The sequence below is a fragment of the Ranitomeya variabilis genome, chromosome 1 (genome assembly GCF_051348905.1).
Source record: "Ranitomeya variabilis isolate aRanVar5 chromosome 1, aRanVar5.hap1, whole genome shotgun sequence".
NCBI classification, from domain to species: Eukaryota; Metazoa; Chordata; class Amphibia; order Anura; family Dendrobatidae; genus Ranitomeya; species Ranitomeya variabilis.
The window spans coordinates 888308878-888335317 of record NC_135232.1 but is presented as its reverse complement, the minus strand read 5'-3'; the positions used below and the strand labels follow the sequence as shown (position 1 = coordinate 888335317).

At 43.1% G+C, this 26440-nt stretch overlaps 1 protein-coding gene across 1 annotated transcript in view; it reads left to right on the top strand.

Moving 5' to 3' along the window:
• DKK2 (dickkopf Wnt signaling pathway inhibitor 2) overlaps positions 1 to 26440 on the top strand; it is a 272962-nt gene that overhangs the window by 225156 nt on the left and 21366 nt on the right. Inside the window, exon 2 of the mRNA XM_077278436.1 lies at positions 7545 to 7695. Within this exon, the coding sequence (XP_077134551.1) occupies positions 7545 to 7695 (151 nt within the window). The remainder of the gene's footprint in view (positions 1 to 7544; positions 7696 to 26440) is intronic.

Below are 26440 nucleotides of genomic sequence, written 5' to 3'. Positions count from 1 at the left end.
GGCGTCGCAGCTACAGGCACAAAATTTTGCACAGTCACACGTCTGGACCCTGAGAGCGTCAAAGCTATATTGTGAGGTGAAATTTTAACCCCGCGCTTTCCAAGTCACCAAACAATTTTGCCCCTATCTACATAATGGGGAAAAAATGAAAGGAAAAGTGTTGGAGGCAAATTAACAGCTGCCAGATGTGAACAAGGGGGACTTAAAGAATGACAGCGATGGCACCAAAGAGTATATACTGTACAGTTGCTAAGGTGGGGCCCCAACATGGGATAATCACACCACCACGGGGATATGAACACACACACAAAATGCGCCACACACTACCACGTGCTCGAACACATATACCACCCTCAGTGCACATTTCACCACACATACACCAACCTCGCCACATAAAAGTAGAAACACAAAAGTCGCCGCTCAAAACTCGCCACGCGCAAAACTCTCCACATGCAAAACTCGCCACACGTGCAAAACTCGCCACACGCAAAACTTGCACACGCAGAAAAATTGCCACACGCAGAAAAATTGCCACATGCACAAAAGTTGCAACACATGCAAAAGTTGCCTCACACAAAACTTGCACATACTCAAAAGGCACCACACATAAAACTCGCCACGCGCAAAACTCGCCATGCGCAAAACTTGCTGCACACAACTTGCTACACTAACCTGTCACATGCAACTCGACACACAAAAAGTTGCTACACGCATGTCGCCACACAAAACTCATCTCACAAAAGTCCCTACATGCATGTCGCCACACGCAACTCAACACACACAACTTGACACACGAAACTCGCCCTAAAACACACACAAGTCTGGTATCCTTCAAAAATAAAAATCTGATTAATAAGCAGACAAACTACAAGAGCAACAAATGTACCATATAGGAATCCGGCAGCTGTCAGTCACATGACCAGTCTATTATGTGTATGTGTGAGCTAATATATACTGCCAGGGGGTGGGCTTACTGTTGGCTGGGGATTTATCAGGCTGCCATTTTAGCTTACAAATACTGAGGTAAAAATACTGACCAAATAACGTGTGAACGAGGGCTAATACAGGAGGAGATGGCATACAGCTATATACTATATACAGGAGATGACACACAGGTATATACTATTTACAGGGGAGATGACACACAGGTATATACTATATACAGGAGGAGATGACACACAGATATATACTATATACAGGAGAGATGACACACAGGTATATACTATATAGAGGAGGAGATGACATACAGGTACATACTACATACAGGAGGAGATGACATACAGGTATATACTATATACAGGAGGAGATGACACACAGGTATATACTATATACAGGAGCAGATTACCTACAGGTATATAGTATATACAGGAGGAGATGACACAGGTATATGCTATGTATAGGAGGAGATGACATACAGGTATATACTATATACAGGAGATGACACACAGATATATACTATATATAGGTGAGATGACACACAGGTATATACTATATACAGGAGATTACATACAGGTATATCTAATATATAAAGCTGAATGTGTGTATGTATGTATGTGTGTATGTCCGGGATTGGCATCTGTACCGTCGCAGCTACAGCCACAAAATTTTGCACAGTCACACGTCTGGACCCCGAGAGCGTCATAGGCTATGTTGTGAGGTGAAATTTTAACCCCGCGCGTTCCAATTCACCAAACAATTTTGCTCCTATCTACATAATGGGGAAAAAGTGAAGGGAAAAGTGTTGGAGGAAAATTGACAGCTGCCAGATGTGAACAATGAGGACTTAAAGAATGAGAGCGATGGCGACAAAGAGTATATACCGTACAGTTGCTAAGGTGGGGCCCCGACATGGGATACTCACCACACACGGGGATATGAACACAAACACAAAATGCGCCACACACTACCACGTGCTTGAACACATATACCACCCTCAGCACACATTTCACCACACACACACACCAACCTCGCCACATAAAAGTCGAAACACAAAAGTCACCACTCAAAACTCGCTACATGCAAAACTCGCCATATGCAAAACTAGGCTCACGCAAAACTCGCCACACGTGCAAAACTCACCTCATGGAAAACTCACCTCATGCAAAACTTGCACACACAGAAAAATTGCCACATGTACAAAAGTTGCACCACATGCAAAAGTTGCCTCACACAAAACTTGCACATACTCAAAATGCACCACACATAAAACTCGCCACGCGCAAAACTCGCCATGCACAAATCTTGCTGCACACAACTTGCTACACTAACCTGTCACATGCAACTCAACACACAAAATGTTGCTACACGCATGTCGCCACACAAAACTCATCTCACAAAAGTCGCTACATGCATGTCGCCACACGCAACTCAACACACACAACTTGACACATAAAACTCGCCCTAAAACACACACAAGTCTGGTATTGTCCTTCAAAAATAAAAATCTGATTAATAAGCAAACTACAAGAGCAACAAATGTACCATATAGGAAATACGGCAGCTGTCAGTCACATGACCTGTCTATTATGTGTATGTGTGAGCTAATATATACTGCCAGGGGGGAGGGCTTCCTGTTGGCTGGGGATTTATCAGGCTGCCAATAGCAACCAATCACAGCTCAGCTTCTATTTTGCTACAGTTAATTAACCTGAGCTCTGATTGGTTAATATAGGCAACAAAGACATTCTCAGTATAACAAAGCTAATATATGTTGTGAAATGCTTCTATTTGCTTAGTTTTTGCCTTTTAATAATTACATTTCTATCTATTTGTTTTGTGGTTTTTGTGTGCAGAATAAATTTTTGTTAACACATTCTATTTTGCTAACAGCAGTCATTAACCCGGGCGAAGCCGGGTAGTACAGCTAGTATATATATATGTCTCAATGACATATATATATATATATATATATATATACTGTATATATGTTTTCCCGAACATTTGAGCACATAAATCCATTAGATGTCGGTTTTGCAAGCCTGCGCGAAAATCTCGCAGTACGGATGCCATACGGATTACATACGGAGGATGCCATGCGCAAAATACGCTGACACACCCTGACTACGGATCAATATTTTGGGAACATTTCTCCGTATTACGGCCGTAGTACGGACGTATAATACGTGGCGTATTGTCTTACGCCAAGTGTGACCCCAGCCTTAGGAGAGAGTTTTTTAAGTAAAATGTTCCAAAGTTTTAGTGCATTTAGCTTTATCAATCTCTTCCACACTATTGTGGAAAGTCTAAATACTTTGTTCTGCTTCCATAATTGTGCATTTCCTTTTAAGGGTAAGTATAATAAAGAAGTATTACATGCAGATATTGTCAAATTTTGCCATAGTTTACCTTTTGCATTGCATGGACTAGCCATTTTGCAGCATAATCATCATATTGCACTACAGATTTGAGAATCAATACCTTGCACTTTGCTTTTAATTTTCATAAATGTTTCCAAATGCTCCCATGATACAGTAAATTAGGATGCATAATCATAGCAGTGTCAGAAAGAAGAAAACCAGGTAACGCTAGCACATTTGTACAGACCTATAATGAGGTGAAATCAATCTTACAAATCTAATGGAGACAAGAAAAGAAACTAACGAGTGTCTGCTTCTTCTGTGCCCAACTGGCAATTACTTCTGCTTTACTCCCAATATACTTGAAGTGTCAATGCGGAAACTTCCAAGCCAAACTGGCACAGAAGCTGGGTTCCTTGGCAAATAAAGACACTTTATTAATGTAATGTACAACCTTCAGGAGCCAACAAAAACTGCATGAAACAATTCTACTGTGTAAAAAGTTAAAGAAACTGGAGGAAAAGCTGCAGAGCAATTGATTTAGAGCACTTGTTCACCGCTGTAGCAATACATTCCTGCTGTTACTGTTAGCTCAGTGAAATCGCTTTTTAACTAGCAGTAACAATAGCAAGCTGAATAAATTGTACACAGAAATGGGCTGTTTCCATGGACTAAATGTGATATAATGCTTATTGGTACCTAATTCAAAATATTTACCCCAGGGCAGGTTCAGCAATGTGTTTAAGCCAGAAATACATTGAATATTTTGGTGGTCTGAGTAAGCTTGAGCTTAGGGTATATGCTTCAATACTTCTGCAACAGGAAAATCACCGCTTAAAAAAAATGCACATTTTTGCCAAGTGCTTGCATGCATTTTTGAGGTTTTTTTCCTGTTCATAAGAATGAGAGAAAAATCCTGCAAAAACGTTGAAAGAATTGACATTTTGCAGATTTCAAACTGCAAAATAAGCAGCGTGTGTATTAGATTTCAGAAATCTAATTAATTTTACTGGCATACATGTGTAGAAAAAAACACGGAAAAACATAAATAAATATGCAACATTCAAAAAATATCTGTGTTGATGTGATACCAACATAAGAATATTAAGAAGCAGATTTACTAAAACTGTATTCTCTTATGCCATCTTTTTCACAGTGGCTCATGCTGTTTGTGTTACATGTGGTACATCTTTAGACTGTTTAGTCTAAGGCCGGCCTCACACTGGGCGTAAGACAATACGCCACGTATTATACGTCCGTACTACGGCCGTAATACAGAGAAATGTTCCCAAAATATTGATCCGTAGTCAGGGTGTGTCAGCGTATTTTGCGCATGGCATCCTCCGTATGTAATCCGTATGGCATCCATACTGCGATATTTTCGCGCAGGCTTGCAAAACCGACATCTAATGGATTTATGTGCTCAAATGTTCGGGAAAACATATATACAGTATATATATATATATATATGTCATTGAGACACATATATATATATTCTGTATTTAGATTTCATTCAGCGCGATATGTGTTAAAAGTCGGTAATTCAATTACCGGCTTCTCATTTCTCCTGCACAAACCCGACAGGATATGAGACATGGTTTTCATACAGTAAACCATCTCATATCCCCTTTTTTTTTGCATATTCCACACTACTAATGTTAGTAGTGTGTATGTGCAAAATTTCAGCGCTGTAGCTGCTGAAATAAAGGGTTAAATTGCGGAAAAAATTGGCGTGGGCTCCCGCGCAATTTTCTCCGCCAGAATGGTAAAGCCAGTGACTGAGGGCAGATATTAATAGCCAGGAGAGGGTCCATGGTTATTGGCCCCCCCGTGGCTACAAACATCTGCCCCCAGCCACCCCAGAAAAGGCACATCTGGAAGATGCGCCTATTCTGGCACTTGGCCACTCTCTTCCCACTCCCTGTAGCGGTGGGATATGGGGTAATGAAGGGTTAATGCCACCTTGCTATTGGAAGGTGACATTAAGCCAGATTAATAATGGAGAGGCGTCAATTATGACACCTATCCATTATTAATCCAATTGTTTGAAAGGGTTAAAAAAACACACACACACATGATTTAAAAGTATTTTAATGAAATAAACACAGCGGTTGTTGTAATAATTTATTGTTCTCTCAATCCATCAGGAACACCCTCGCTTGGAAAAATAATAAACGCACAAGATACATACCTTCTGGTGAACCGTCTCGTCCCACGAAGTAATCCATCTGAAGGGGTTAACTAATATTACAGGCAGGAGCCCTGCTAAATGCAGCTGTGCTCCGTGCCTGTAATCCCTGGCGAATGAATGAAATGTAGGTCATTGACCTACATTTCCTTCAGTCGCGGTGAGGCGCCCTCTGCTGGATGTTCTCATGAACTGCAGCCTGGGAACTTTTTCCCACGCTCCAGGTCATATGAGGACATCCAGCAGGGGGCGCATCACCGCGACTGAAGGAAATGTAGGTCAATGACCTACATTTCATTCATTCGCCGGGGATTACAGGCACGGAGCACCGCTGCATTTAGCAGGGCTCCTGCCTGTAATATTAGTTAACCCCTTCAGATGGATTACTTCGTGGGACGAGACGGTTCACCAGAAGGTATGTATCTTGTGCGTTTATTATTTTTCCAAGCGAGGGTGTTCCTGATGGATTGAGAGAACAATAAATTATTACAACAACCGCTGTGTTTATTTCATTAAAATACTTTTAAATCATGTGTGTGTGTGTGTGTTTTTTTAACCCTTTCAAACAATTGGATTAATAATGGATAGGTGTCATAATTGACGCCTCTCCATTATTAATCTGGCTTAATGTCACCTTCCAATAGCAAGGTGGCATTAACCCTTCATTACCCCATATCCCACCGCTACAGGGAGTGGGAAGAGAGTGGCCAAGTGCCAGAATAGGCGCATCTTCCAGATGTGCCTTTTCTGGGGTGGCTGGGGGCAGATGTTTGTAGCCACGGGGGGGCCAATAACCATGGACCCTCTCCTGGCTATTAATATCTGCCCTCAGTCACTGGCTTTACCGCTCTGGCGGAGAAAATTGCGCGGGAGCCCACGCCAATTTTTTTCCGCCATTTAACCCTTTATTTCAGCAGCTACAGCGCTGAAATTTTGCACATACACACTACTAACATTAGTAGTGTGGAATATGCAAAAAAAAAGGGGATATGAGATGGTTTACTGTATGTAAACCATGTCTCATATCCTGTCGGGTTTGTGCAGGAGAAATGAAAAGCCGGCAATTGAATTACCGACTTTTCACTAACACCGCTGCGTATTTCTCGCAAGTCACACTGCTGGTCAGTGTGGAATCCGTATTTTTCTCGCCCCCATAGACTTTCATTGGCGATTTTTTTGCGCAATACGGTGACAAACGCAGCATGCTGCGATTTTGTATGGCCGTAGAAAGCCGTATAATACTGAACCGTAATATACGGCTAATAGGAGCAGCCCCATTGAGAATAATTGTGCAGTTTATTTTGCGAGTTTTACGGACGTAGTTTATGCGCTCATACGTCCGTAAAACTCGCTAGTGTGAGGCCAGCCTAAGACTTCGTCCCCACGGTCAGTAATTGGCAGTGCTTTGGACGCAGCACATGTCTGCTCCGTCCAAAGCGCTGCCAGCTTTCGAACGCCGGTGATTCCGCATGTGTTCATTGAACTGTGCGGAATCATGGTGTCCAACACATTGGACTGGTGATATTTATCTTGTGGAGACGGAGCATCTCCGCAAGATAAATAGACATGCTGCGGTCTGGAAAAACGTGCCTCATGTCCATCTCCGCAGGGAAGCTGTAGGCATCCGTGCACGCATAGTGGACATGGGATTTCTTGAAATCCCATCCACTATGCTGTAACATCTGGCCCCTGCGGGTTGGACGCTGCAGATGTACGCAGCGTCCAACCCACAGAGTTTACTGACCGTGGGAACATACCCTAAATTTATACCACCTTCTTGTTAGCTTACTCTGTGGCCAAAAATTGTTCATAAGTTTTGACATAATTTTGGCAAACAGTATCACATCTTATAACATGCCCCTTTTCTATGAAGCTACTCCCATTCCCGCAAAGTCACACCTTCTTATTGAGTATAACTTTTTTGATGTGTACTGTGAAATTTCTCTCCAACTCTTAATCCATTTAATGGTAAAAAGTTGGAGCACTACATGTACCTTTGGTGTCACAGCCCACCTTAATTTAACATGATTACTGATGATTTTCTTTGTGGATTTTTTCAGGCGTATCCCTGTGTTAGTGATAAAGAATGTGAGGTTGGAAGATATTGTTACAGTCCTCACCAAGCTCCTTCCTCATGCATGGTGTGCCGCAGAAAGAAGAAACGTTGTCATAGAGATGGCATGTGCTGTTCTGGGAATCGCTGCAACAATGGTAAGTAGTAGCATGGTTTGGTAGTGGATAAACTTATGACCTATGTGAGCCATTTTATGTCCATTTTCTTCATAAAGGTTACCAGAAAAGTTGGGTAGATGGATTCTTGGGACTCCTGCCAGTGTTCCTGGAAGGTAAGGGATTCCTGAGCTTCTCATCCAGCAGTCACAGACTATTGACCTGGCAGAGTCATGTGAATCAATCTACCCAACTCTAGTCATTAGGTATTGGAAAGCTTGTAATTACTTTGTCAAAATTTAATTTTTATTATTTATAGTGATGATGTACCAAATGGTCTCATAGTTTATGTACAGTAGCTGGCAAGAAAAATAAAATTTCCACTCACTAACTGGCAAAAAATATATAGACATAACAGATTGCAAGTTATAAGAGACATAAAAATAAACATATCATACACTCAACCCAACTATGTAGCTTACTATTTGGTGTAAAAAAAGAAACTATGAGAAACTACAAAAATCTAGACAGGACGGAGGAAATCAAGAATGGGAATAATATTGTCTTTCAGATAATAACTTAATCTCCTTGCGGAGAGTGACATGTTAAGCATCTCGACATGCTTAACATGTCATTCTCCGCAAGGAGAAACAATACTTCTTGGATCCCAGTCAGATGCCTCTCACTCAGCCAAACCAGATCTCCACTTTGCACTGACGAGGGGCAGTACCCCGAAACACAGTGTCTGCAAATTGAGATTCTGGTTTGGCTATTATCCTAAGTCATGTGACAAGACTCGTTAAAGGGTCTACATTGACTGTTAGGATTGCTACTTCCAATAGGTGGCACTAGAGTTCTAGTCCTCTTCCTCTCTGAAGAGACAATTTGGATAATATCTTAAGAATTCATGAAAGTAAATAAGTCCTGTATAACTTTATACTGAACTTGATGGTAAGCCAATTACCGTATTTTTCGGATTATAAGATGCACTTTTGTTCCCCCAAATTTTGGGGGAAAGTGGGGGGTGCGTCTTATAATCCAAATCTGTGTGATGTGCTGTAGAGGAGGGGGGGCAGCTCTAAAGTGGTGTCAGGGGGCTGGAGTGGGCTGGCTGCCAGCTGCAGAGACAGCAGGAGGTCCTGTGCTCCCGCTCATTAGCCTCATGTAATATTCACTGCACCTGCTGTCCATCACCTCGGTGCTGAAGCCGCACCGAGTTGGTTGAAAGGGGAGCAGTGCATATTACATGTGCCTGCACTCCCCCTCCTCCCATCATGAATATGCACCCCTGCAGGCACACACATAGCCCCCCAGTCACTACATGCCCCTCTGCAGGCACACACATGGTCCCCCCAGTCACAACATGCCCCCCTGCAGGCACACACATGGCCCCCCCAGTCACTACATGCCCCCCTGCAGGCACACACATGCCCCCCAGTCACTACATGCCCCCTGCAGGCACGCACATGATAAAATAACACTTAACTCACCTTCTGATGATGGCTCCGTGCTCCCAGTTCTCCCGTGGCTCTTCCTGTGTCTGTGCCGACATCTGATCATGTGATCGGCACAGCACAGTGATGTCATCACTGTGTGCCCAGGTCACGTGATATGATGCCTGGGAAACAGAAAGTGCAACTGAGGAGCTAGGAGCAGGGAGCCATCATCAGAAGGTGAGTTAAGTTTGTTATTTTATCATGTGCCTGCCAGAAGGGGGGCATGTAGTGACTGGGGGGCATGTGTGTGCCTGCAGGGGGGCATGTAGTGACTGGGGGCTATGTGTGTGCCTGCAGGGGGCATATAGTGACAGGGGGGCCATGTGTGTGCCTGCAGGGGGCATGTAGTGATGGGGGGGCATGTGCATGCCATATAGAGAGAGGGGGGCCATGTGCGTGCCAGCAGGGAGCTTATAGTGATGGGGGCCATATCCAGGATGAGATGGAGGCAGTGTGCCAGCAGCACAGGGGGGCAATGTGCAAGCACAGGGGGGCCATGTGCCAGGATGGGGGTTATATAGATACCAGGATGAGGGACATATATATGATTTGTAAGACGGACACTGGCATTATAAGACAGACCCCCATTTAACATAAAATTATTTTTTTCTCTTTTTCTTCACCAAATTTTGGGGTGCGTCTTATAATCTTATGAAGCGCAAAATAAGGTACACTTTACTACCTGCTTCAATCACGTTTCAAGGTAATAACATTGATATGTATAAAGGAAAACAGCATATTTATTGTTGAGTGAATTAGCCATGTGGTGGCCATGTGGTGGCCAAAGTGATGAGCCATGGTTTATCTATAAAATGTGGGTTACTTTTATGTTTTGTTTTTTTAACACCAATATCCTTCTAAAAACTGGGAACTGGAGATCTTATTGCACCCCTGCAATTTTCAAGAACTTAAAAAGTTGTCCGAGATTAAATAATTAAACAGTTATCTGTGTGGTTGGTATCAATAATCATTATGAGATCAATGGAGGCCCAAAACCCAGAAACCCCACCAATCGGCTATTATTTGTTCCAGAAATGGACAGATTTAGGCAAAGTATGGAAAAGAACACTGCAGTTAGGAGCAATGAACAGAACTGCCATTACCGACTACTGCAGTTTATCTTACAATCTCTTGAATGGGAGATAAACATCAGCATTTGGCAGCAGCCAGTAAACAATGTGTGGCTTTCTGGTGTTTCAGTCTGTACATTGCTTGCATCTGATTGCTGCCAAAGTTACAGCTGATCTGTGGAAGACCACCACCAATCTCAAATTTTTGACATACTATATAGACAAATCATAAATATTTCAGTTGCTGACAATCCCTTTAAGTACATATTTTACCATTTACAGTGGGTACGGAAAGTATTCAGACCTCTTTACATTTTTCACTCTTTGTTTCATTGTAGCCATTTGGTAAATTCAAAAAAGTTCATTTTTTTCTCATTAATTTACACACTTTGCACCCCATTTTGACTTATAAAAAAACAGAAATGTAGACATTTTTTCAAATTTATTAAAAAAGAAAAACAGAAATATCACATGGTCATAAGTATTCAAGGCCCTTTGGTCAGTATTGAGTAGAAGCACCCTTTTGAGCTAGTACAGCCATGAGTCTTCTTGGGAATGATGCAACAAGTTTTTCACACCTGGATTTGAGGATCTTCTGCCATTCTTCCTTGCAGATCCTCTCCAGTTCCGTCAGGTTGGATGGTGAACGTTGGTGGACAGCCATTTTCAGGTCTCTCCAGAGATGCTCGATTGGATTTTGGTCAGGGTTCTGGCTGGGCCAGTCAAGATAGTCACAGAGTTGTTCTGAAGCCACCCCTTTGTTATTTTAGCTGTGTGCTTAGGGTCATTGTCTTGTTGGAAGGTGAACCTTCAGCCAAGTCTGAGGTCCAGAGCACTCTGGAAGAGGTTTTCATCCAGGATATCACTGTACTTGGCCGCATTCATGTTTCCTCCAATGGCAACCAGTCATTTTGTCCCTGCAGCTGAAAAACACCCCCATAACATGATGCTGCCACCACCATGTTTCACTGTTGGGATTGTACTGGACAGGTGATGAGCAGTGCCTGGTTTTCTCCACACATACCACTTAGAATTATCACCAAAAAGGTCTATCTTTGTCTCATCAGACCAAAGAATCTTATTTCTCATAGTCTGGGAGACCTCCATGTGTTTTTTTTTTTTTGCAAACTCTATGGGGGTTTTCATATGTCTTGCATTGAGGAGAGGCTTCCGTTGGGCCACTCTACCATAAAGGCACGACTGTTGGAGGGCTGCAGTGATAGTTGACTTTGTGCAACTTTCTCCCATCTTCCTACTGCATCTCTGGAGCTCAGCCACAGTGATCTTGGAGCTCTTCTTTACCTCTCTCACCAAGGCTCTTCTCCTACGATTGATCAGTTTGGCTGGATGGCCAAGTCTAGGAAGACTTCTGGTGGTCTCAAACATCTTCCATTTAAGGATTATTGAGGCCACTGTGCTCTTAGGAACCTTGAGTATGGCAGAAATTCTTTTGTAACCTTGGCCAGATCTGTGCCTTGCCACAATTCTGTCTCTGAGCTCCTTGGCCAGTTCCTTTGACCTCATGATTCTCATTTGGTCTGACATGCACTTTTAGCTGTGAGGTCTTATATAGACAGGTGTGTATTTCCAAATCAAGTCCTATCAGTTTAATTAAACACAGCTGGACTCCAATGAAGGAGTAGAACCATCTCAAGGAGGATCACAAGGAAATGGACAGCATGTGATTTAAATATGAGTGTCTGAGCAAAGGGTCTGAATACTTATGACCATATGATATTTCAGTTTTTCTTTTTTAATAAATATGCAAAAATTACTACATTTCTGTTTTTTCTAAGTCAAGATGGGGTGCACAGTGTGCATTAATGAGAAAAAAAAATGAACTTTTTTGAATTTACCAAATAGCTGCAGTGAAACAAAGAGTGAAAAATTTAAAGGTGTCTGAATATTTTCCGTACCCACTGTATTGCAAGAATTACAGTATAAATGGTCCACATGTGGGCCAAATAATTATTTTACCAATAGAAATAATGTGAAAAAGATTTGTGGGCAAAAACTTGGTATGGCATTCTAAATAGACTGAGCTTTACTCCCCTTTATTTCTACAGAACACTACTTGAAAGAACTAGTGATGTTAATGGAATAACAGTGAAAAAAGATTTATTATAGCTCACAGGGCATTAGGGCCCTGCTATAACTTTCCATCCAAATGATCATATTTCATATAATTAATTGACTTTAAGTGTTCTAAAAAACCAAAACCCCAAGATATCAAAATGAAACTTGAGTACACGATGCCATAGATTATGTATTTTTATACACTTCTATAAAATCTTGAATTATTTTGGCATTATAATGTAAGATCATTGCCAAAGGATATCCCTTCTGGTGGCACAGTCTAACAGATACTATTTCCATTCAAAAAGTAATGCCAATGGTTTATTGCTGAGCACTATAATTAATATGTATGTATTTCAGTGGAAATTGTGCTGGACTTTGTAATATGTGTTTTGCCAATGTCAAGTCTGATTTGGCTGATGATGACAGATTTTCACAGCTTCTAAAATGCACGTATTACCTATAATAGAGGATTTTGTGCTTTTGCACGTCACACTACATACGATGTACAGGTCCTTCTCAAAAAATTAGCATATAGTGTTAAATTTCATTATTTACCATAATGTAATGATTACAATTAAACTTTCATATATTATAGATTCATTATCCACCAACTGAAATTTGTCAGGTCTTTTATTGTTTTAATACTGATGATTTTGGCATACAACTCCTGATAACCCAAAAAACCTGTCTCAATAAATTAGCATATCAAGAAAAGGTTCTCTAAATGACCTATTACCCTAATCTTCTGAATCAACTAATTAACTCTAAACACATGCAAAAGATACCTGAGGCTTTTAAAAACTCCCTGCCTGGTTCATTACTCAAAACCCCCATCATGGGTAAGACTAGCGACCTGACAGATGTCAAGAAGGCCATCATTGACACCCTCAAGCAAGAGGGTAAGACCCAGAAAGAAATTTCTCAACAAATAGGCTGTTCCCAGAGTGCTGTATCAAGGCACCTCAATGGTAAGTCTGTTGGAAGGAAACAATGTGGCAGAAAACGCTGTACAACGAGAAGAGGTGACCGGACCCTGAGGAAGATTGTGGAGAAGGACTGATTCCAGACCTTGGGGAACCTGAGGAAGCAGTGGACTGAGTCTGGTGTGGAAACATCCAGAGCCACCGTGCACAGGCGTGTGCAGGAAATGGGCTACAGGTGCCGCATTCCCCAGGTAAAGCCACTTTTGAACCATAAACAGCGGCAGAAGCGCCTGACCTGGGCTACAGAGAAGCAGCACTGGACTGTTGCTAAGTGGTCCCAAGTACTTTTTTCTGATGAAAGCAAATTTTGCATGTCATTCGGAAATCAAGGTGCCAGAGTCTGGAGGAAGACTGGGGAGAAGGAAATGCCAAAATGCCTGAAGTCCAGTGTCAAGTACCCACAGTCAGTGATGGTGTGGGGTGCTGTTGTGAATTTACCTTTTGGCTCCCTCTAGTGGCTACTAGTGATTTTACTCTGGGTATGTCTATCATCCCTTGTATGCTCACCTGGGTCGTTAGGTCAGGGGTGTTGCTATATAAGCTCCCTGGACCTTCAGTTCAATGCCTGGCAACGTTGATATTAGAGCTAATCTGTAGTGCTCTTGTCTACTGATCCTGGTTCCTGCGTGATTAAGCTAAGTCCGCTTTCTTGCTTTTTGCTATTTGTTTTTGTTTGCATTTTTGTCCAGCTTGTTCATTATCTGTATCCTTTCCTTGCTGGAAGCTCTAGGGAGGCTGGAGTTCTCCCCCCGGGCCGTTAGACGGTTCGGGGGTTCTTGAATCTCCAGTGTGGAATTTTGTTAGGGTTTTTGTTGACCATATAAGTTATCTTACTACATTCTGCTATTAGTAAGCGGGCCTCTCTTTGCTAAACCTAGTTCATCTCTGTGTTTGTCATTTCCTCTTACCTCACCGTTATTATTTGTGGGGGGCTTGTATCCTACTTTTGGGGTCTATTCTCTGGAGGCAAGAGAGGTCTTTGTTTTCCTCTTCTAGGGGTAGTTAGTCCTCCGGCTGGCGCGAGACATCTAGCGACCAACGTAGGCATGTTCCCCGGCTACTTCTAGTGTTGGCGTTAGGAGTAGATATATGGTCAACCCAGTTACCACTGCCCTATGAGCTGGATTTTTGTACTTCGCAGACTTGCTGATATCTCTGAGACCCTCGCCATTGGGGTCATAACAGTTTGCCAGGCCAGTATTAAATGTTAAATGCATTGCAGAAGCGGGATTATAAGAAAGAAAGTTCTGAGTTTTTTTTTCTCTCTCTCATTTTTTTTTCTTTTCCCCTTTAACTCTGAGTGGCTTGTGTTTGCTGCAGACATGAATGTCCAGACCTTGATTACAAGTGTGGACCAGCTTGCTGCTCGTGTGCAGGGCATACAAGATTATGTTATCAGAAATCCTATGTCAGAACCTAAGATACCGATTCCTGAACCATTTTCCGGAGACCGATTTAAATTTAGAAATTTCAGGAATAATTGTAAATTGTTTTTGTCCCTGAGACCCTGTTCATCTGGAGACTCCGCTCAGCAAGTAAAAATTGTTATTTCTTTTTTACGGGGCGACCCTCAGGATTGGGCCTTCTCGCTGGCGCCAGGAGATCCGGCATTGGCTGACATTGATGCGTTTTTTCTGGCGCTCAGTTTGCTTTATGAGGAACCCAATCTTGAGATTCAGGCAGAAAAAGCCTTGCTGGCGATGTCTCAGGGCCAGGACGAGGCCGAAGTGTATTGCCAAAAATTTCGGAAATGGTCCATGCTGACCCAGTGGAACGAGTGTGCATTGGCTGCAAATTTTAGAAATGGCCTTTCTGAAGCCATTAAGAATGTGATGGTGGGTTTTCCCATTCCCACAGGTCTGAATGATTCTATGGCCCTGGCTATTCAAATCGACCGGCGGTTGCGGGAGCGCAAAACCGCAAATCCTCTCATGGTGTTGTCTGAACAGGCACCTGATTTAATGCAATGTGATAGAATCCTGACTAGAAATGAGCGGAAAATTCATAGACGCCAGAATGGCTTGTGTTACTACTGTGGTGATTCTACACATGTTATCTCAGCATGCTCTAAACGTCTTACTAAGGTTGTTAGTCCGGTCGCCATTGGTAATTTGCAACCTAAATTTATTCTATCTGTAACTTTGATTTGCTCACTGTCATCGTATCCTGTCATGGCGTTTGTGGACTCAGGTGCTGCCCTGAGCCTTATGGATCTGTCATTTGCCAAGCGCTGCGGATTTGTGCTTGAGCCATTGGAAAATCCTATCCCTCTTAGGGGTATTGACTCTACGCCATTGGCAAAAAATAAACCGCAGTTTTGGACACAGGTTACCATGTGCATGACTCCCGAACATCGGGAGGTAATACGTTTTCTTGTTCTACATAAAATGCATGATTTGGTTGTTTTGGGTTTGCCATGGTTACAGACCCATAATCCAGTCTTGGACTGGAAGGCTATGTCAGTGTCAAGCTGGGGCTGCCATGGAATTCACGGAGATTCCCTGCCCTTGTCTATTGCATCTTCTACACCTTCGGAAGTTCCGGCGTATTTGTCTGATTATCAGGATGTCTTCAGCGAGTCTAAGTCCAGTGCACTGCCTCCTCATAGGGAATGTGACTGTGCAATAGATTTGATTCCTGGCAGTAAGTTTCCTAAGGGGAGACTGTTTAATCTGTCGGTACCTGAACATACCGCGATGCGTTCATATATCAAGGAGTCTCTTGAGAAGGGGCATATCCGTCCTTCTTCTTCCCCTCTTGGTGCTTGATTCTTTTTTGTGGCCAAAAAGGACGGATCTTTGAGGCCTTGTATTGACTATCGGCTTTTAAATAAGATCACTGTCAAATTTCAGTATCCTTTGCCGCTGTTGTCAGATTTGTTTGCCCGGATTAAAGGTGCCAAGTGGTTCACCAAGATAGACCTTCGTGGTGCGTACAACCTTGTGCGCATTAGGCAGGGCGATGAATGGAAAACCGCATTCAATACGCCCGAAGGTCATTTTGAGTACTTGGTGATGCCATTTGGGCTCTCTAATGCACCTTCAGTTTTTCAGTCCTTCATGCATGACATTTTCCGGAAGTATCTGGATAAATTTTTGATTGTTTATCTGGATGATATTCTGGTTTTTTCTGATGATTGGGACTCGCATGTGGAGCAGGTCAGGATGGTTTTTGAGATTCTGCGTGAAAATTCTTTGTTTGTAAAAGGCTCAAAGTGTCTCTTTGGTGTACAGAAGGTTCCCTTTTTGGGGTTCATTTTTTCCCCTTCTGCTGTGGAGATGGATCCAGTCAAGGTCTGAGCTATTAATGATTGGACTCAACCCTCGTCAGTTAAGAGTCTTCAGAAGTTCTTGGGTTTTGCTAACTTCTACCGTCGTTTTATCGCAAATTTCTCTAGCGTTGTTAAACCGCTGACGGATATGACCAAGAAAGGCTCTGATGTAGCTAACTGGGCTCCTGCTGCCGTGGAGGCTTTCCAGGAGTTGAAACGCCGGTTTACTTCGGCGCCTGTTTTGTGCCAGCCTGACGTCTCACTTCCCTTTCAGGTTGAGGTGGATGCTTCGGAGATTGGGGCAGGGGCCGTTTTTTCGCAGAGAGGCCCTGGTTGCTCTACTATGAGACCTTCTGCCTTTTTCTCTAGGAAGTTTTCGCCGGCAGAGCGAAATTATGATGTGGGCAATCGGGAGTTGTTGGCCATGAAGTGGGCATTTGAGGAGTGGCGTCATTGGCTCGAGGGTGCTAAGCATCGTGTGGTGGTCTTGACTGATCACAAAAATTTGATGTATCTCGAGTCTGCTAAACGCCTGAATCCTAGACAGGCCCGCTGGTCATTGTTTTTCTCCCGTTTTGACTTTGTGGTCTCGTATTTACCAGGTTCTAAGAATGTGAAGGCCGATGCTCTGTCTAGGAGCTTTGTGCCTGATGCTCCTGGAGTCGCTGAACCTGAGGGTACTCTTAAGGAAGGAGTTATCTTGTCAGCTATTTCTCCAGATCTGCGACGTGTGTTGCAGAGATTTCAGGCTGGTAGGCCTGACTCTTGTCCACCTGACAGATTGTTTGTGCCTGCTAAATGGACCAGCAGAGTCATTTCCGAGGTTCATTCCTCAGTGTTGGCAGGGCACCCGGGAATTTTTGGCACCAGAGATCTGGTGGCCAGGTCCTTTTGGTGGCCTTCCTTGTCAAGGGATGTGCGGTCATTTGTTCAGTCCTGTGGTACTTGTGCTCGAGCTAAGCCTTGCTGTTCTCGTGCCAGCGGGTTGCTCTTGCCCTTGCCTGTCCCGAAGAGACCTTGGACACACATCTCTATGGATTTCATTTCGGATCTTCCGGTGTCTAAGGGCATGTCTGTCATCTGGGTGATATGTGATCGTTTCTCCAAGATGGTCCATCTGGTTCCTTTGCCTAAGCTGCCTTCCTCTTCTGATCTGGTTCCTGTGTTCTTCCAGAATGTGGTTTGTTTGCACGGCATTCCTGAGAATATTGTGTCGGACAGAGGATCCCAGTTTGTTTCCAGGTTCTGGCGATCCTTTTGTGGTAGGATGGGCATTGATTTGTCGTTTTCCTCCGCTTTTCATCTACAGACTAACGGACAAACGGAACGAACTAATCAGACTCTGGAGGCGTATTTGAGGTGTTTTGTCTCTTCTGATCAGGATGATTGGGTGACCTTCTTGCCGTTGGCTGAATTTGCCCTTAATAATCGGGCTAGTTCTGCCACCTTGGTTTCGCCATTTTTCTGCAACTCCGGTTTCCATCCTCGTTTTTCCTCGGGACATGTGGAGCCTTCTGACTGTCCTGGAGTGGATTCTGTGGTGGATAGGTTGCAGCGGATCTGGAATCATGTGGTGGACAACTTGAAGTTGTCACAGGAGAAGGCTCAGCGTTTTGCCAACCGCCGCCGCGGTGTGGGTCCCCGACTTCGTGTTGGGGATTTGGTATGGCTGTCTTCTCGATTTGTTCCTATGAAGGTCTCCTCTCCCAAATTTAAGCCTCGATTCATTGGTCCTTACAGGATATTGGAGATCCTTAATCCTGTGTCCTTTCGCCTGGATCTTCCGGTGTCGTTTGCCATTCACAACGTATTTCATAGGTCCTTGTTGCGGCGGTACGTTGTGCCTGTGGTTCCTTCTGCTGAGCCTCCTGCTCCGGTGTTGGTTGAGGGCGAGTTGGAGTACGTGGTGGAGAAGATCTTAGATTCTCGTCTCTCCAGGCGGAGGCTTCAGTACCTGGTCAAGTGGAAGGGCTATGGTCAGGAGGATAATTCCTGGGTGGTCGCCTCTGATGTGCATGCGGCCGATTTAGTTCGTGCCTTTCACGCCGCTCATCCTGATCGCCCTGGTGGTCTTGGTGAGGGTTCGGTGACCCCTCACTAGGGGGGGGGGTACTGTTGTGAATTTACCTTTTGGCTCCCTCTAGTGGCTACTAGTGATTTTACTCTGGGTATGTCTATCATCCCTTGTATGCTCACCTGGGTCGTTAGGTCAGGGGTGTTGCTATATAAGCTCCCTGGACCTTCAGTTCAATGCCTGGCAACGTTGATATTAGAGCTAATCTGTAGTGCTCTTGTCTACTGATCCTGGTTCCTGCGTGATTAAGCTAAGTCCGCTTTCTTGCTTTTTGCTATTTGTTTTTGTTTGCATTTTTGTCCAGCTTGTTCATTATCTGTATCCTTTCCTTGCTGGAAGCTCTAGGGAGGCTGGAGTTCTCCCCCCGGGCCGTTAGACGGTTCGGGGGTTCTTGAATCTCCAGTGTGGAATTTTGTTAGGGTTTTTGTTGACCATATAAGTTATCTTACTACATTCTGCTATTAGTAAGCGGGCCTCTCTTTGCTAAACCTAGTTCATCTCTGTGTTTGTCATTTCCTCTTACCTCACCGTTATTATTTGTGGGGGGCTTGTATCCTACTTTTGGGGTCTATTCTCTGGAGGCAAGAGAGGTCTTTGTTTTCCTCTTCTAGGGGTAGTTAGTCCTCCGGCTGGCGCGAGACATCTAGCGACCAACGTAGGCATGTTCCCCGGCTACTTCTAGTGTTGGCGTTAGGAGTAGATATATGGTCAACCCAGTTACCACTGCCCTATGAGCTGGATTTTTGTACTTCGCAGACTTGCTGATATCTCTGAGACCCTCGCCATTGGGGTCATAACAGGGTGCCATGTCAGCTGCTGGTGTTGGTCCACTGTGTTTCATCAAGGGCAGGGTCAATGCAGCTAGCTATCAGGAGATTTTGGAGCACTTCATGCTTCCATCGGCTGAAATGCTTTATGGAGATGAAGATTTCATTTTTCAGCACGACCTGGCACCTGCTCACAGTGCCAAAACCACTGGTAAATGGTTTACTGACCATGGTATTACTGTGCTCAATTGGCCTGCCAACTCTCCTGACCTGAACCCCATAGAGAATCTGTGGGATATTGTGAAGGGAAAGTTGAGAGACGCAAGACCCAACACTCTGGATGAGCTTAAGGCCGCTATTGAAGCATCCTGGGCCTCCATAACATCTCAGCAGTGTCACAGGCTGATTGCCTCCATGCCATGCCGCATTGAAGCAGTCATTTCTGCCAAAGGATTCCCGACCAAGTATTGAGTGCATAACTGAACATTATTATTTGATGGTTTTTTTGTTTGTTATTAAAAAACACTTTTATTTGATTGGACGGGTGAAATATGCTAATTTATTGAGACAGGTTTTTTGGGTTATCAGGAGTTGTATGCCAAAATCATCAGTATTAAAACAATAAAAGACCTGACAAATTTCAGTTGGTGGATAATGAATCTATAATATATGAAAGTTTAATTGTAATCATTACATTATGGTAAATAATGAAATTTAACACTATATGCTAATTTTTTGAGAAGGACCTGTATACAAGTCTTAGGCTGCAATCATAAATTTGTTGTACAAGTACGTCTGTGTGCCCTCCTTTTTTTGTCGGACAGCACACTGATCCATAGAGTTTTTGATTATGGATGAGCAAACGTGCTCAGTGATACTCGGATATCACTCAAGTATCTGGGTACTTGGATGTGCTCAGCACTCAACAAACATTAGCCAGCATTAAATTTCAAACTAGAATCCCCACCCCACATGTTTGGCACCTTTTACACAGCCAATAAACATGCGGGGATTGCATGCCTGTCACTGTGATGCTGTAGCCATCTTTGAAGTGTCATTACTGTTATTGGCTGGTCGTGTGACATCATCATGGGTTATAAAAGGACAGATACTGCTAGGCTCGGCACACTGATGCTATTGCACAGCTCTGTGACAGTTATTATTGGAGGGAGAGAGTACCTGTCCAGGTGTGTGTGTGTGTGTACAGTTTAGCGAATCAGAGTCCTGTCCTTGTAAGGGTTAATTTTGTGCTTTGCTGTTTGTATCAGATACATTATGCATTTAGACTAGGGAGGGAGAGAGACTTGTAGGAGCAGGGAGAGTGACTGAATAAAGTCTCTAAGCTGCCATTGTGGCTTTGCAGTCCTTTGCTAAATATAAATCTGTGACAGTTGACCACATTTTTTTGTGGAAAAAAATTACTATATTGTCATTCACAGAGTATTGCATGCTTTGTGGTACATTTCTGTGTTATTTAACACTCCAAAAAGTGTTGAAACATTTTTCTGGATTCAGTTATTCACCCATAAAGTATTACGTTCTTTGCAGTACATTTCAATGTTATATAACACTCCCAAAAAGCATTGAATCATTTTTCTGTATTCAATTACTTATCCATATACTACTATGGTACATTTTGGTGGCATATAGCACTCAAAAAAGTGTTGAAATTTTTTTCTGCATTCAATTATTCATTCATATACTATTATGTGCTTTGCTGTACATTTCATAGTTATATAGTACTCACAAAAATCGTTGAAACTGTTTTCTGTATTAAATGACTCATCCATATACAATTGCATGGTCTGTGGTACATTTTAGTGTTATGTAACAGTCCAAAAAAACAATTAAGAATTTTTATGTATTTAATTAGTCATCCACATACTATTTTGTGCTCTGTGGTACATTTTGGTGTTACATAACAGTTCCAAAAAACGTTGAAATTTTTTTCTGTATTCAATTACTCATCCATATATTATTACCTGCTCTCTTGTTCATTTGGATGACACATAACACTCCAAGAAAGCATTGAAACATTTTTCTGGATGCAATTACTCACCCATAAATTATTCTGTGCTCTGCGGTACATTTCAGTGTTATATAACAGTTCCAAAAAAAGCACAAAAATGTTTCTGTATTCAATTACTCATTCATACATTATAACTAGTGTTGAGCGATACCGTCCGATACTTGAAAGTATCGGTATCGGAAAGTATCGGCCGATACCGGCAAAGTATCGGATCTAATCCGATACCGATACCCGATACCAATACAAGTCAATGGGACACCAAGTATCGGACGGTATCCTGTATGGCTCCCAGGGTCTGAAGGAGAGGAAACTCTCCTTCAGGCCCTGGGATCCATATCAATGTGTAAAAGAAAGAATTAAAATAAAAAATAGGGATATACTCACCCTCCGACGCAGCCTGGACTTTACCGCCGTAACCGGGAGCCGTTGTACCTAAGAATGCGCGCTTGAAGGGCCTTAGATGAGGTCACGGCGCTCTGATTGGTCCGTAGCGGTCGCGTGACCGCTACGCGACCAATCACAAAGCCGTGACGTCACCTAAGGTCTTTCAAGCGCTTGAAAGACCTTAGGTGACGTCACTGCTTTGTGATTGGTCCGTAGCGGTCACGCGACCGCTACGGACCAATCAGAGCGCCGTGACGTCATCTAAGGCCCTTCAAGCGCGCATTTTTAGGTACAACGGCTCCCGGTTACGTCGGTAAAGTCCAGGCTGCGTCGGAGAGGTGAGTATATCCCTATTTTTTATTTTAATTCTTTCTTTTACACATTGATATTAATCCCGATACCGATTCCCGATACCACAAAAGTATCGGATCTCGGTATCGGAATTCCGATACCCGCAAGTATCGGCCGATACCCGATACTTGCGGTATCGGAATGCTCAACACTAATTATTACGTGCTCTGTGGTACATTTCAGTGTTACATAGCAGTCCAAAAAAGCATAGAATTTTTTTCTGTATTCAGTTACTCATCCATATACTACGTGCTCTGTGGTACATTTCAGTGGCATATAACAGTCCCAAAAAATGTTGAACATTTGTTTTGCATTCAATTATTCATAAATATATTATTATGTGCTTTAAGGTATATTTAGGTGTTATATAACAGACCCTGAAAAGAGTTAATGCAGTTTTTTTGCATTCAATAGCTCATCCATATATCATTAAGTTATTATTATTAGCTGAGCCAGGGCCAAGGCTGGAGAACTGCTTGCTGGCCTGCTATTCGCAAAGTACCAACAGTTGGCATCCTGGGGGGAGGTCATTCCATTCGACCGGCAGTGGAGATCGGGGTCCATGAAATTGGGACCCATCATCACATCTCGTTCAACCAGCGGGCAGCAGAAATTGAACAGTTGCCTCAAAGGTGTTGCCTTCCCAGGGTCTATGGATGACTGGATGACCCTCCTTATAATTTTTGACTGGATTTGCATTTTCTGCAAAGCTTTTATGGATGTAGAAGCACGTCAACTGCACTTTCAAAAATGTTATGTTCACAAAAAATGTCTGGATTCAATTCATCATCCATACAGTTTAACATGGTTATTGTCACAATATGGTGGTATGTAAACCTCCAAAAAAGTTTTAACAAATATTTCTGGATTCAATAAGTCATCTATAGTGTATTACATGCTTTCTTTCACATTTTGTTGTTACAGAACAGCCCAAAAAAAGCGTTGAAAAAAGTTTCTGGATCTAATTACTCACCCATAGAATAATACGTGCTTTGCAGTACATTTCGGTGGTATATATCACTGTAAAAAAGAGTGTTTTCTGTCACATTTTGATGGTATATGATATACACAACTCCAAAAAAGTTTTTAAAAATATGCCTGGATTCAATAACTCATCCATGCAGTATTTGGTGCTTTCCGTTAAATTTCGGTTGTAAATAACACTGCAAAAAAGCATCGAAAAAAGTGTCTGAATTCAATTACTCATCCATACAGTATTAGGTGCTTTCTGTTAAATTTACATGGTAAATAAGACTCCAAAAAGAGTTGAAAAATGTGTCTGGATTCAAACAGTATGCAAAAAATGAACAAGATATCAATTCACTGATTCATCTGACAAGGATCTACTGCGAAGATATTGGGATGTCCTTTGGACTGGAGAAGTGTGGACGGTTGGTAATATTAAAGAGAGGCAAGGTAGTCAAGACTGAGTTGAACTACCAGCAGGGCACATAGCAGATATTCACACTGCATGTACAGTATACCAACTTAAACCAAGCTGAATTTGTGTTTTTTCTTTGTATTTCTGCATTTTGGGCAAGCTGGGGCGTGGCCTCCCTTCTTCGAGCTGGAAATTACATTTTGAAAGATTCCCAAGGCTTGTGTTCACAAGTTTGGGAACCGATCTTTTTTCTGTCTTTATTCACATACTGTGGTCAACTTTGACATATGGTAAAGTTTTTAATATTAGACAGTGTAGCACCATCCTGAATGGGGTCTCATCTTGCCGACAGTGGGCAGGCTCTTATGCTATTTTTGATCATAAACAGTGTTGCTAAGAACCCTATGTTATTTAAAGACACTTTTGCTTTTTACTTATTTAGTTACAGCTGGGTTTATGCTAATTTTGTTTCTTGTAGGTGTTATATACTTTATGGCCAATGTGAACATAGGTTTATGCCCTGCATTTCCACAATTCGGGACCCGGTCCTTTAGCTGCCCTTAATCACACACTGAGATCAACGGGATCTACCATCGCCAGATAATGAAAGTGGCAGATATTGAGAAATCCAATTAATGACTGGAAATGCTGGACTCCAAGATAGTACAGATTCACTGATCATAGCGGCACCCTTACAGGTGCTCAGTAACAGATCTATAGAAGCAGGGATTTACCATACAAGACAAGATCCAAGGTGCAGACTATGCAAAGAGGCCTCGGAAACAGTCCAACACATAGTGACAGGATGCAAGATGGAAGCAGGAACATATTGAATGCCACAACTAAGTAGCTGCAAGTGTATACAGGAACATCTGCACAGCATATGAGCTAAGTCCTCCTAAGTCCAGATGGGAGACCACAGAAAATTTGGGAAGAAAGAAAGAGCTAAAATCCTGTGGGACTTCAAGTTCCAGATAGATAAGCAGGTGTTGGCTAACCAACCAGACATTGTGATAGTGCATAAGAATCAGAAGACAGCAATGATAATAGATGTGGCAATACCAAGTGATAGTAACATCAGCAAGAAGGAATATGAGAAGCTGGAGAAATACCAGGGCCTCAAACAAGAACTTCAGAAGATGGGGAATGTGAAGGCATCAGTGATTCCAGTGGTGATAGGAGCATTTGGAACAGTGACCCCAAATTTTGAAGAATGGCTTTAACAGATTCCAGGAGCAACATCTGAATTCTCTGTCCAGAAAATCGCAATAATGGGGACTAGTAAGATTCTATGCAGAATCCTCCCAGGCTGCAGATAGAGGACCATTACAAAAAAACAACCACCCAAAGAGGGGTGAGGAAGTATTTTTTTACATTTACACACACACACACACACACACATATGTATATATATATATATATATATATATATATATATATATATATATATAGAGGGGTTTCACTCACTCAGGTGCGACGGCTGACACTTAGGGTGTGTGTCCACGGTAAGTAAACGCTGCTTGTTTGACGCTGCAGCGTCAAACACGCAGCGTCCAGATGTTCCAGCATAGTGGAGGGGATTTTTTGAAATCCCGTGTCCACTATGCGTGGAAACCCGCACGCGGCGGGCCTGCGACTCCGGACATGCTGCGCGTCTTTTCAGATCGCAGCATGTCCGTGCTACCTGCGGCAACGCTGCGTCGCCGCAGGTAATATCACAGGGCCCTATGGCGAGGGGTGCGATGATCCCGGATGTGTACAGTACACATCCGGCATCATCGCGTCCCAGAAAGGGGGCGGGGCTTAGCGCCGAACGGCTTCGCCGCTCCGGCGATACCGCCGGCCGTCCTGATCGTGGACACGCACCCTTAGGAGGCAGGTTCCAACAAACGTTCAGAGGTTTATTGCTTCATAAACCAGTTAGCATAAACAGAAAAACAAATAGCCTTTAGCTCAGGCAAAAGGAAAAAACAACTGTCCATTCCTTCAGGCTCAGACCTGGAGCCTTAACACCCTCTGGAGGCTTGTACCTCCACACATATCCACTCTGTTAAGCATTAGCCTGTCTTATATAGAGCTAACCACACCCAGTAACCCATCACATGATTAGCCATGTGGTCTGACATCACCACAGGTCCTGAAACAGATATATATACATGGTTATGTGCAACAAAGAAATACTCCGGGCTACATTACAGCAACAAGCCACCTGTGCGACACATATCTCCCGTCGACTACACACCCTTTAGCCATGCTACATACCTCCCCCCTCTGCCTAAAGCCGTGGGGCTTGGCACTTTCCCCCACTAAACAAGGGACTCTTGATAGGGCATCCGCATTACCGTGCAGCTTTACGGCCCTATGTTTCACATGGAAACTGAAGTCCTGCAAGGCTAAGAACCAACGGGTGACCCTAGCATTTCTACCTTTTGTTTCTCTCATCCATCTAAGTGGGGCATGGTCAGATATTAGTCTGAATTTACGACCCAGCAGATAGTACCGTAACGTGTCCACCGCCCACTTTATGGCCAAACACTCTTTTTCTACGATTGGATAGTTCTTCTCAGATGAGGACAGCTTTCTACTCAGATAGAGAACAGGATGCTCCTCCACATGTAGCTCTTGGGAAAGGACTGCTCCTACCCCAACATCTGAGGCATCTGTCTGAAGGATAAATTCTTTCTTGAAGTCCGGGGCCATCAGAACGGGCTGCTTACATAGAGCCCCTTTCAACTCTTGGAAGGCTGACTCTGTCTCTTCGGACCATTTAACCATCACCGATTTTGTCCCCTTTAGCAGATCAGTCAGAGGCGCAGCCACTGTGGCGAAGTTCGGGATGAACCTCCTGTAATATCCCACGATTCCCAGAAAGGTTTTAACTTGCTTTTTGGAGAGTGTTTTC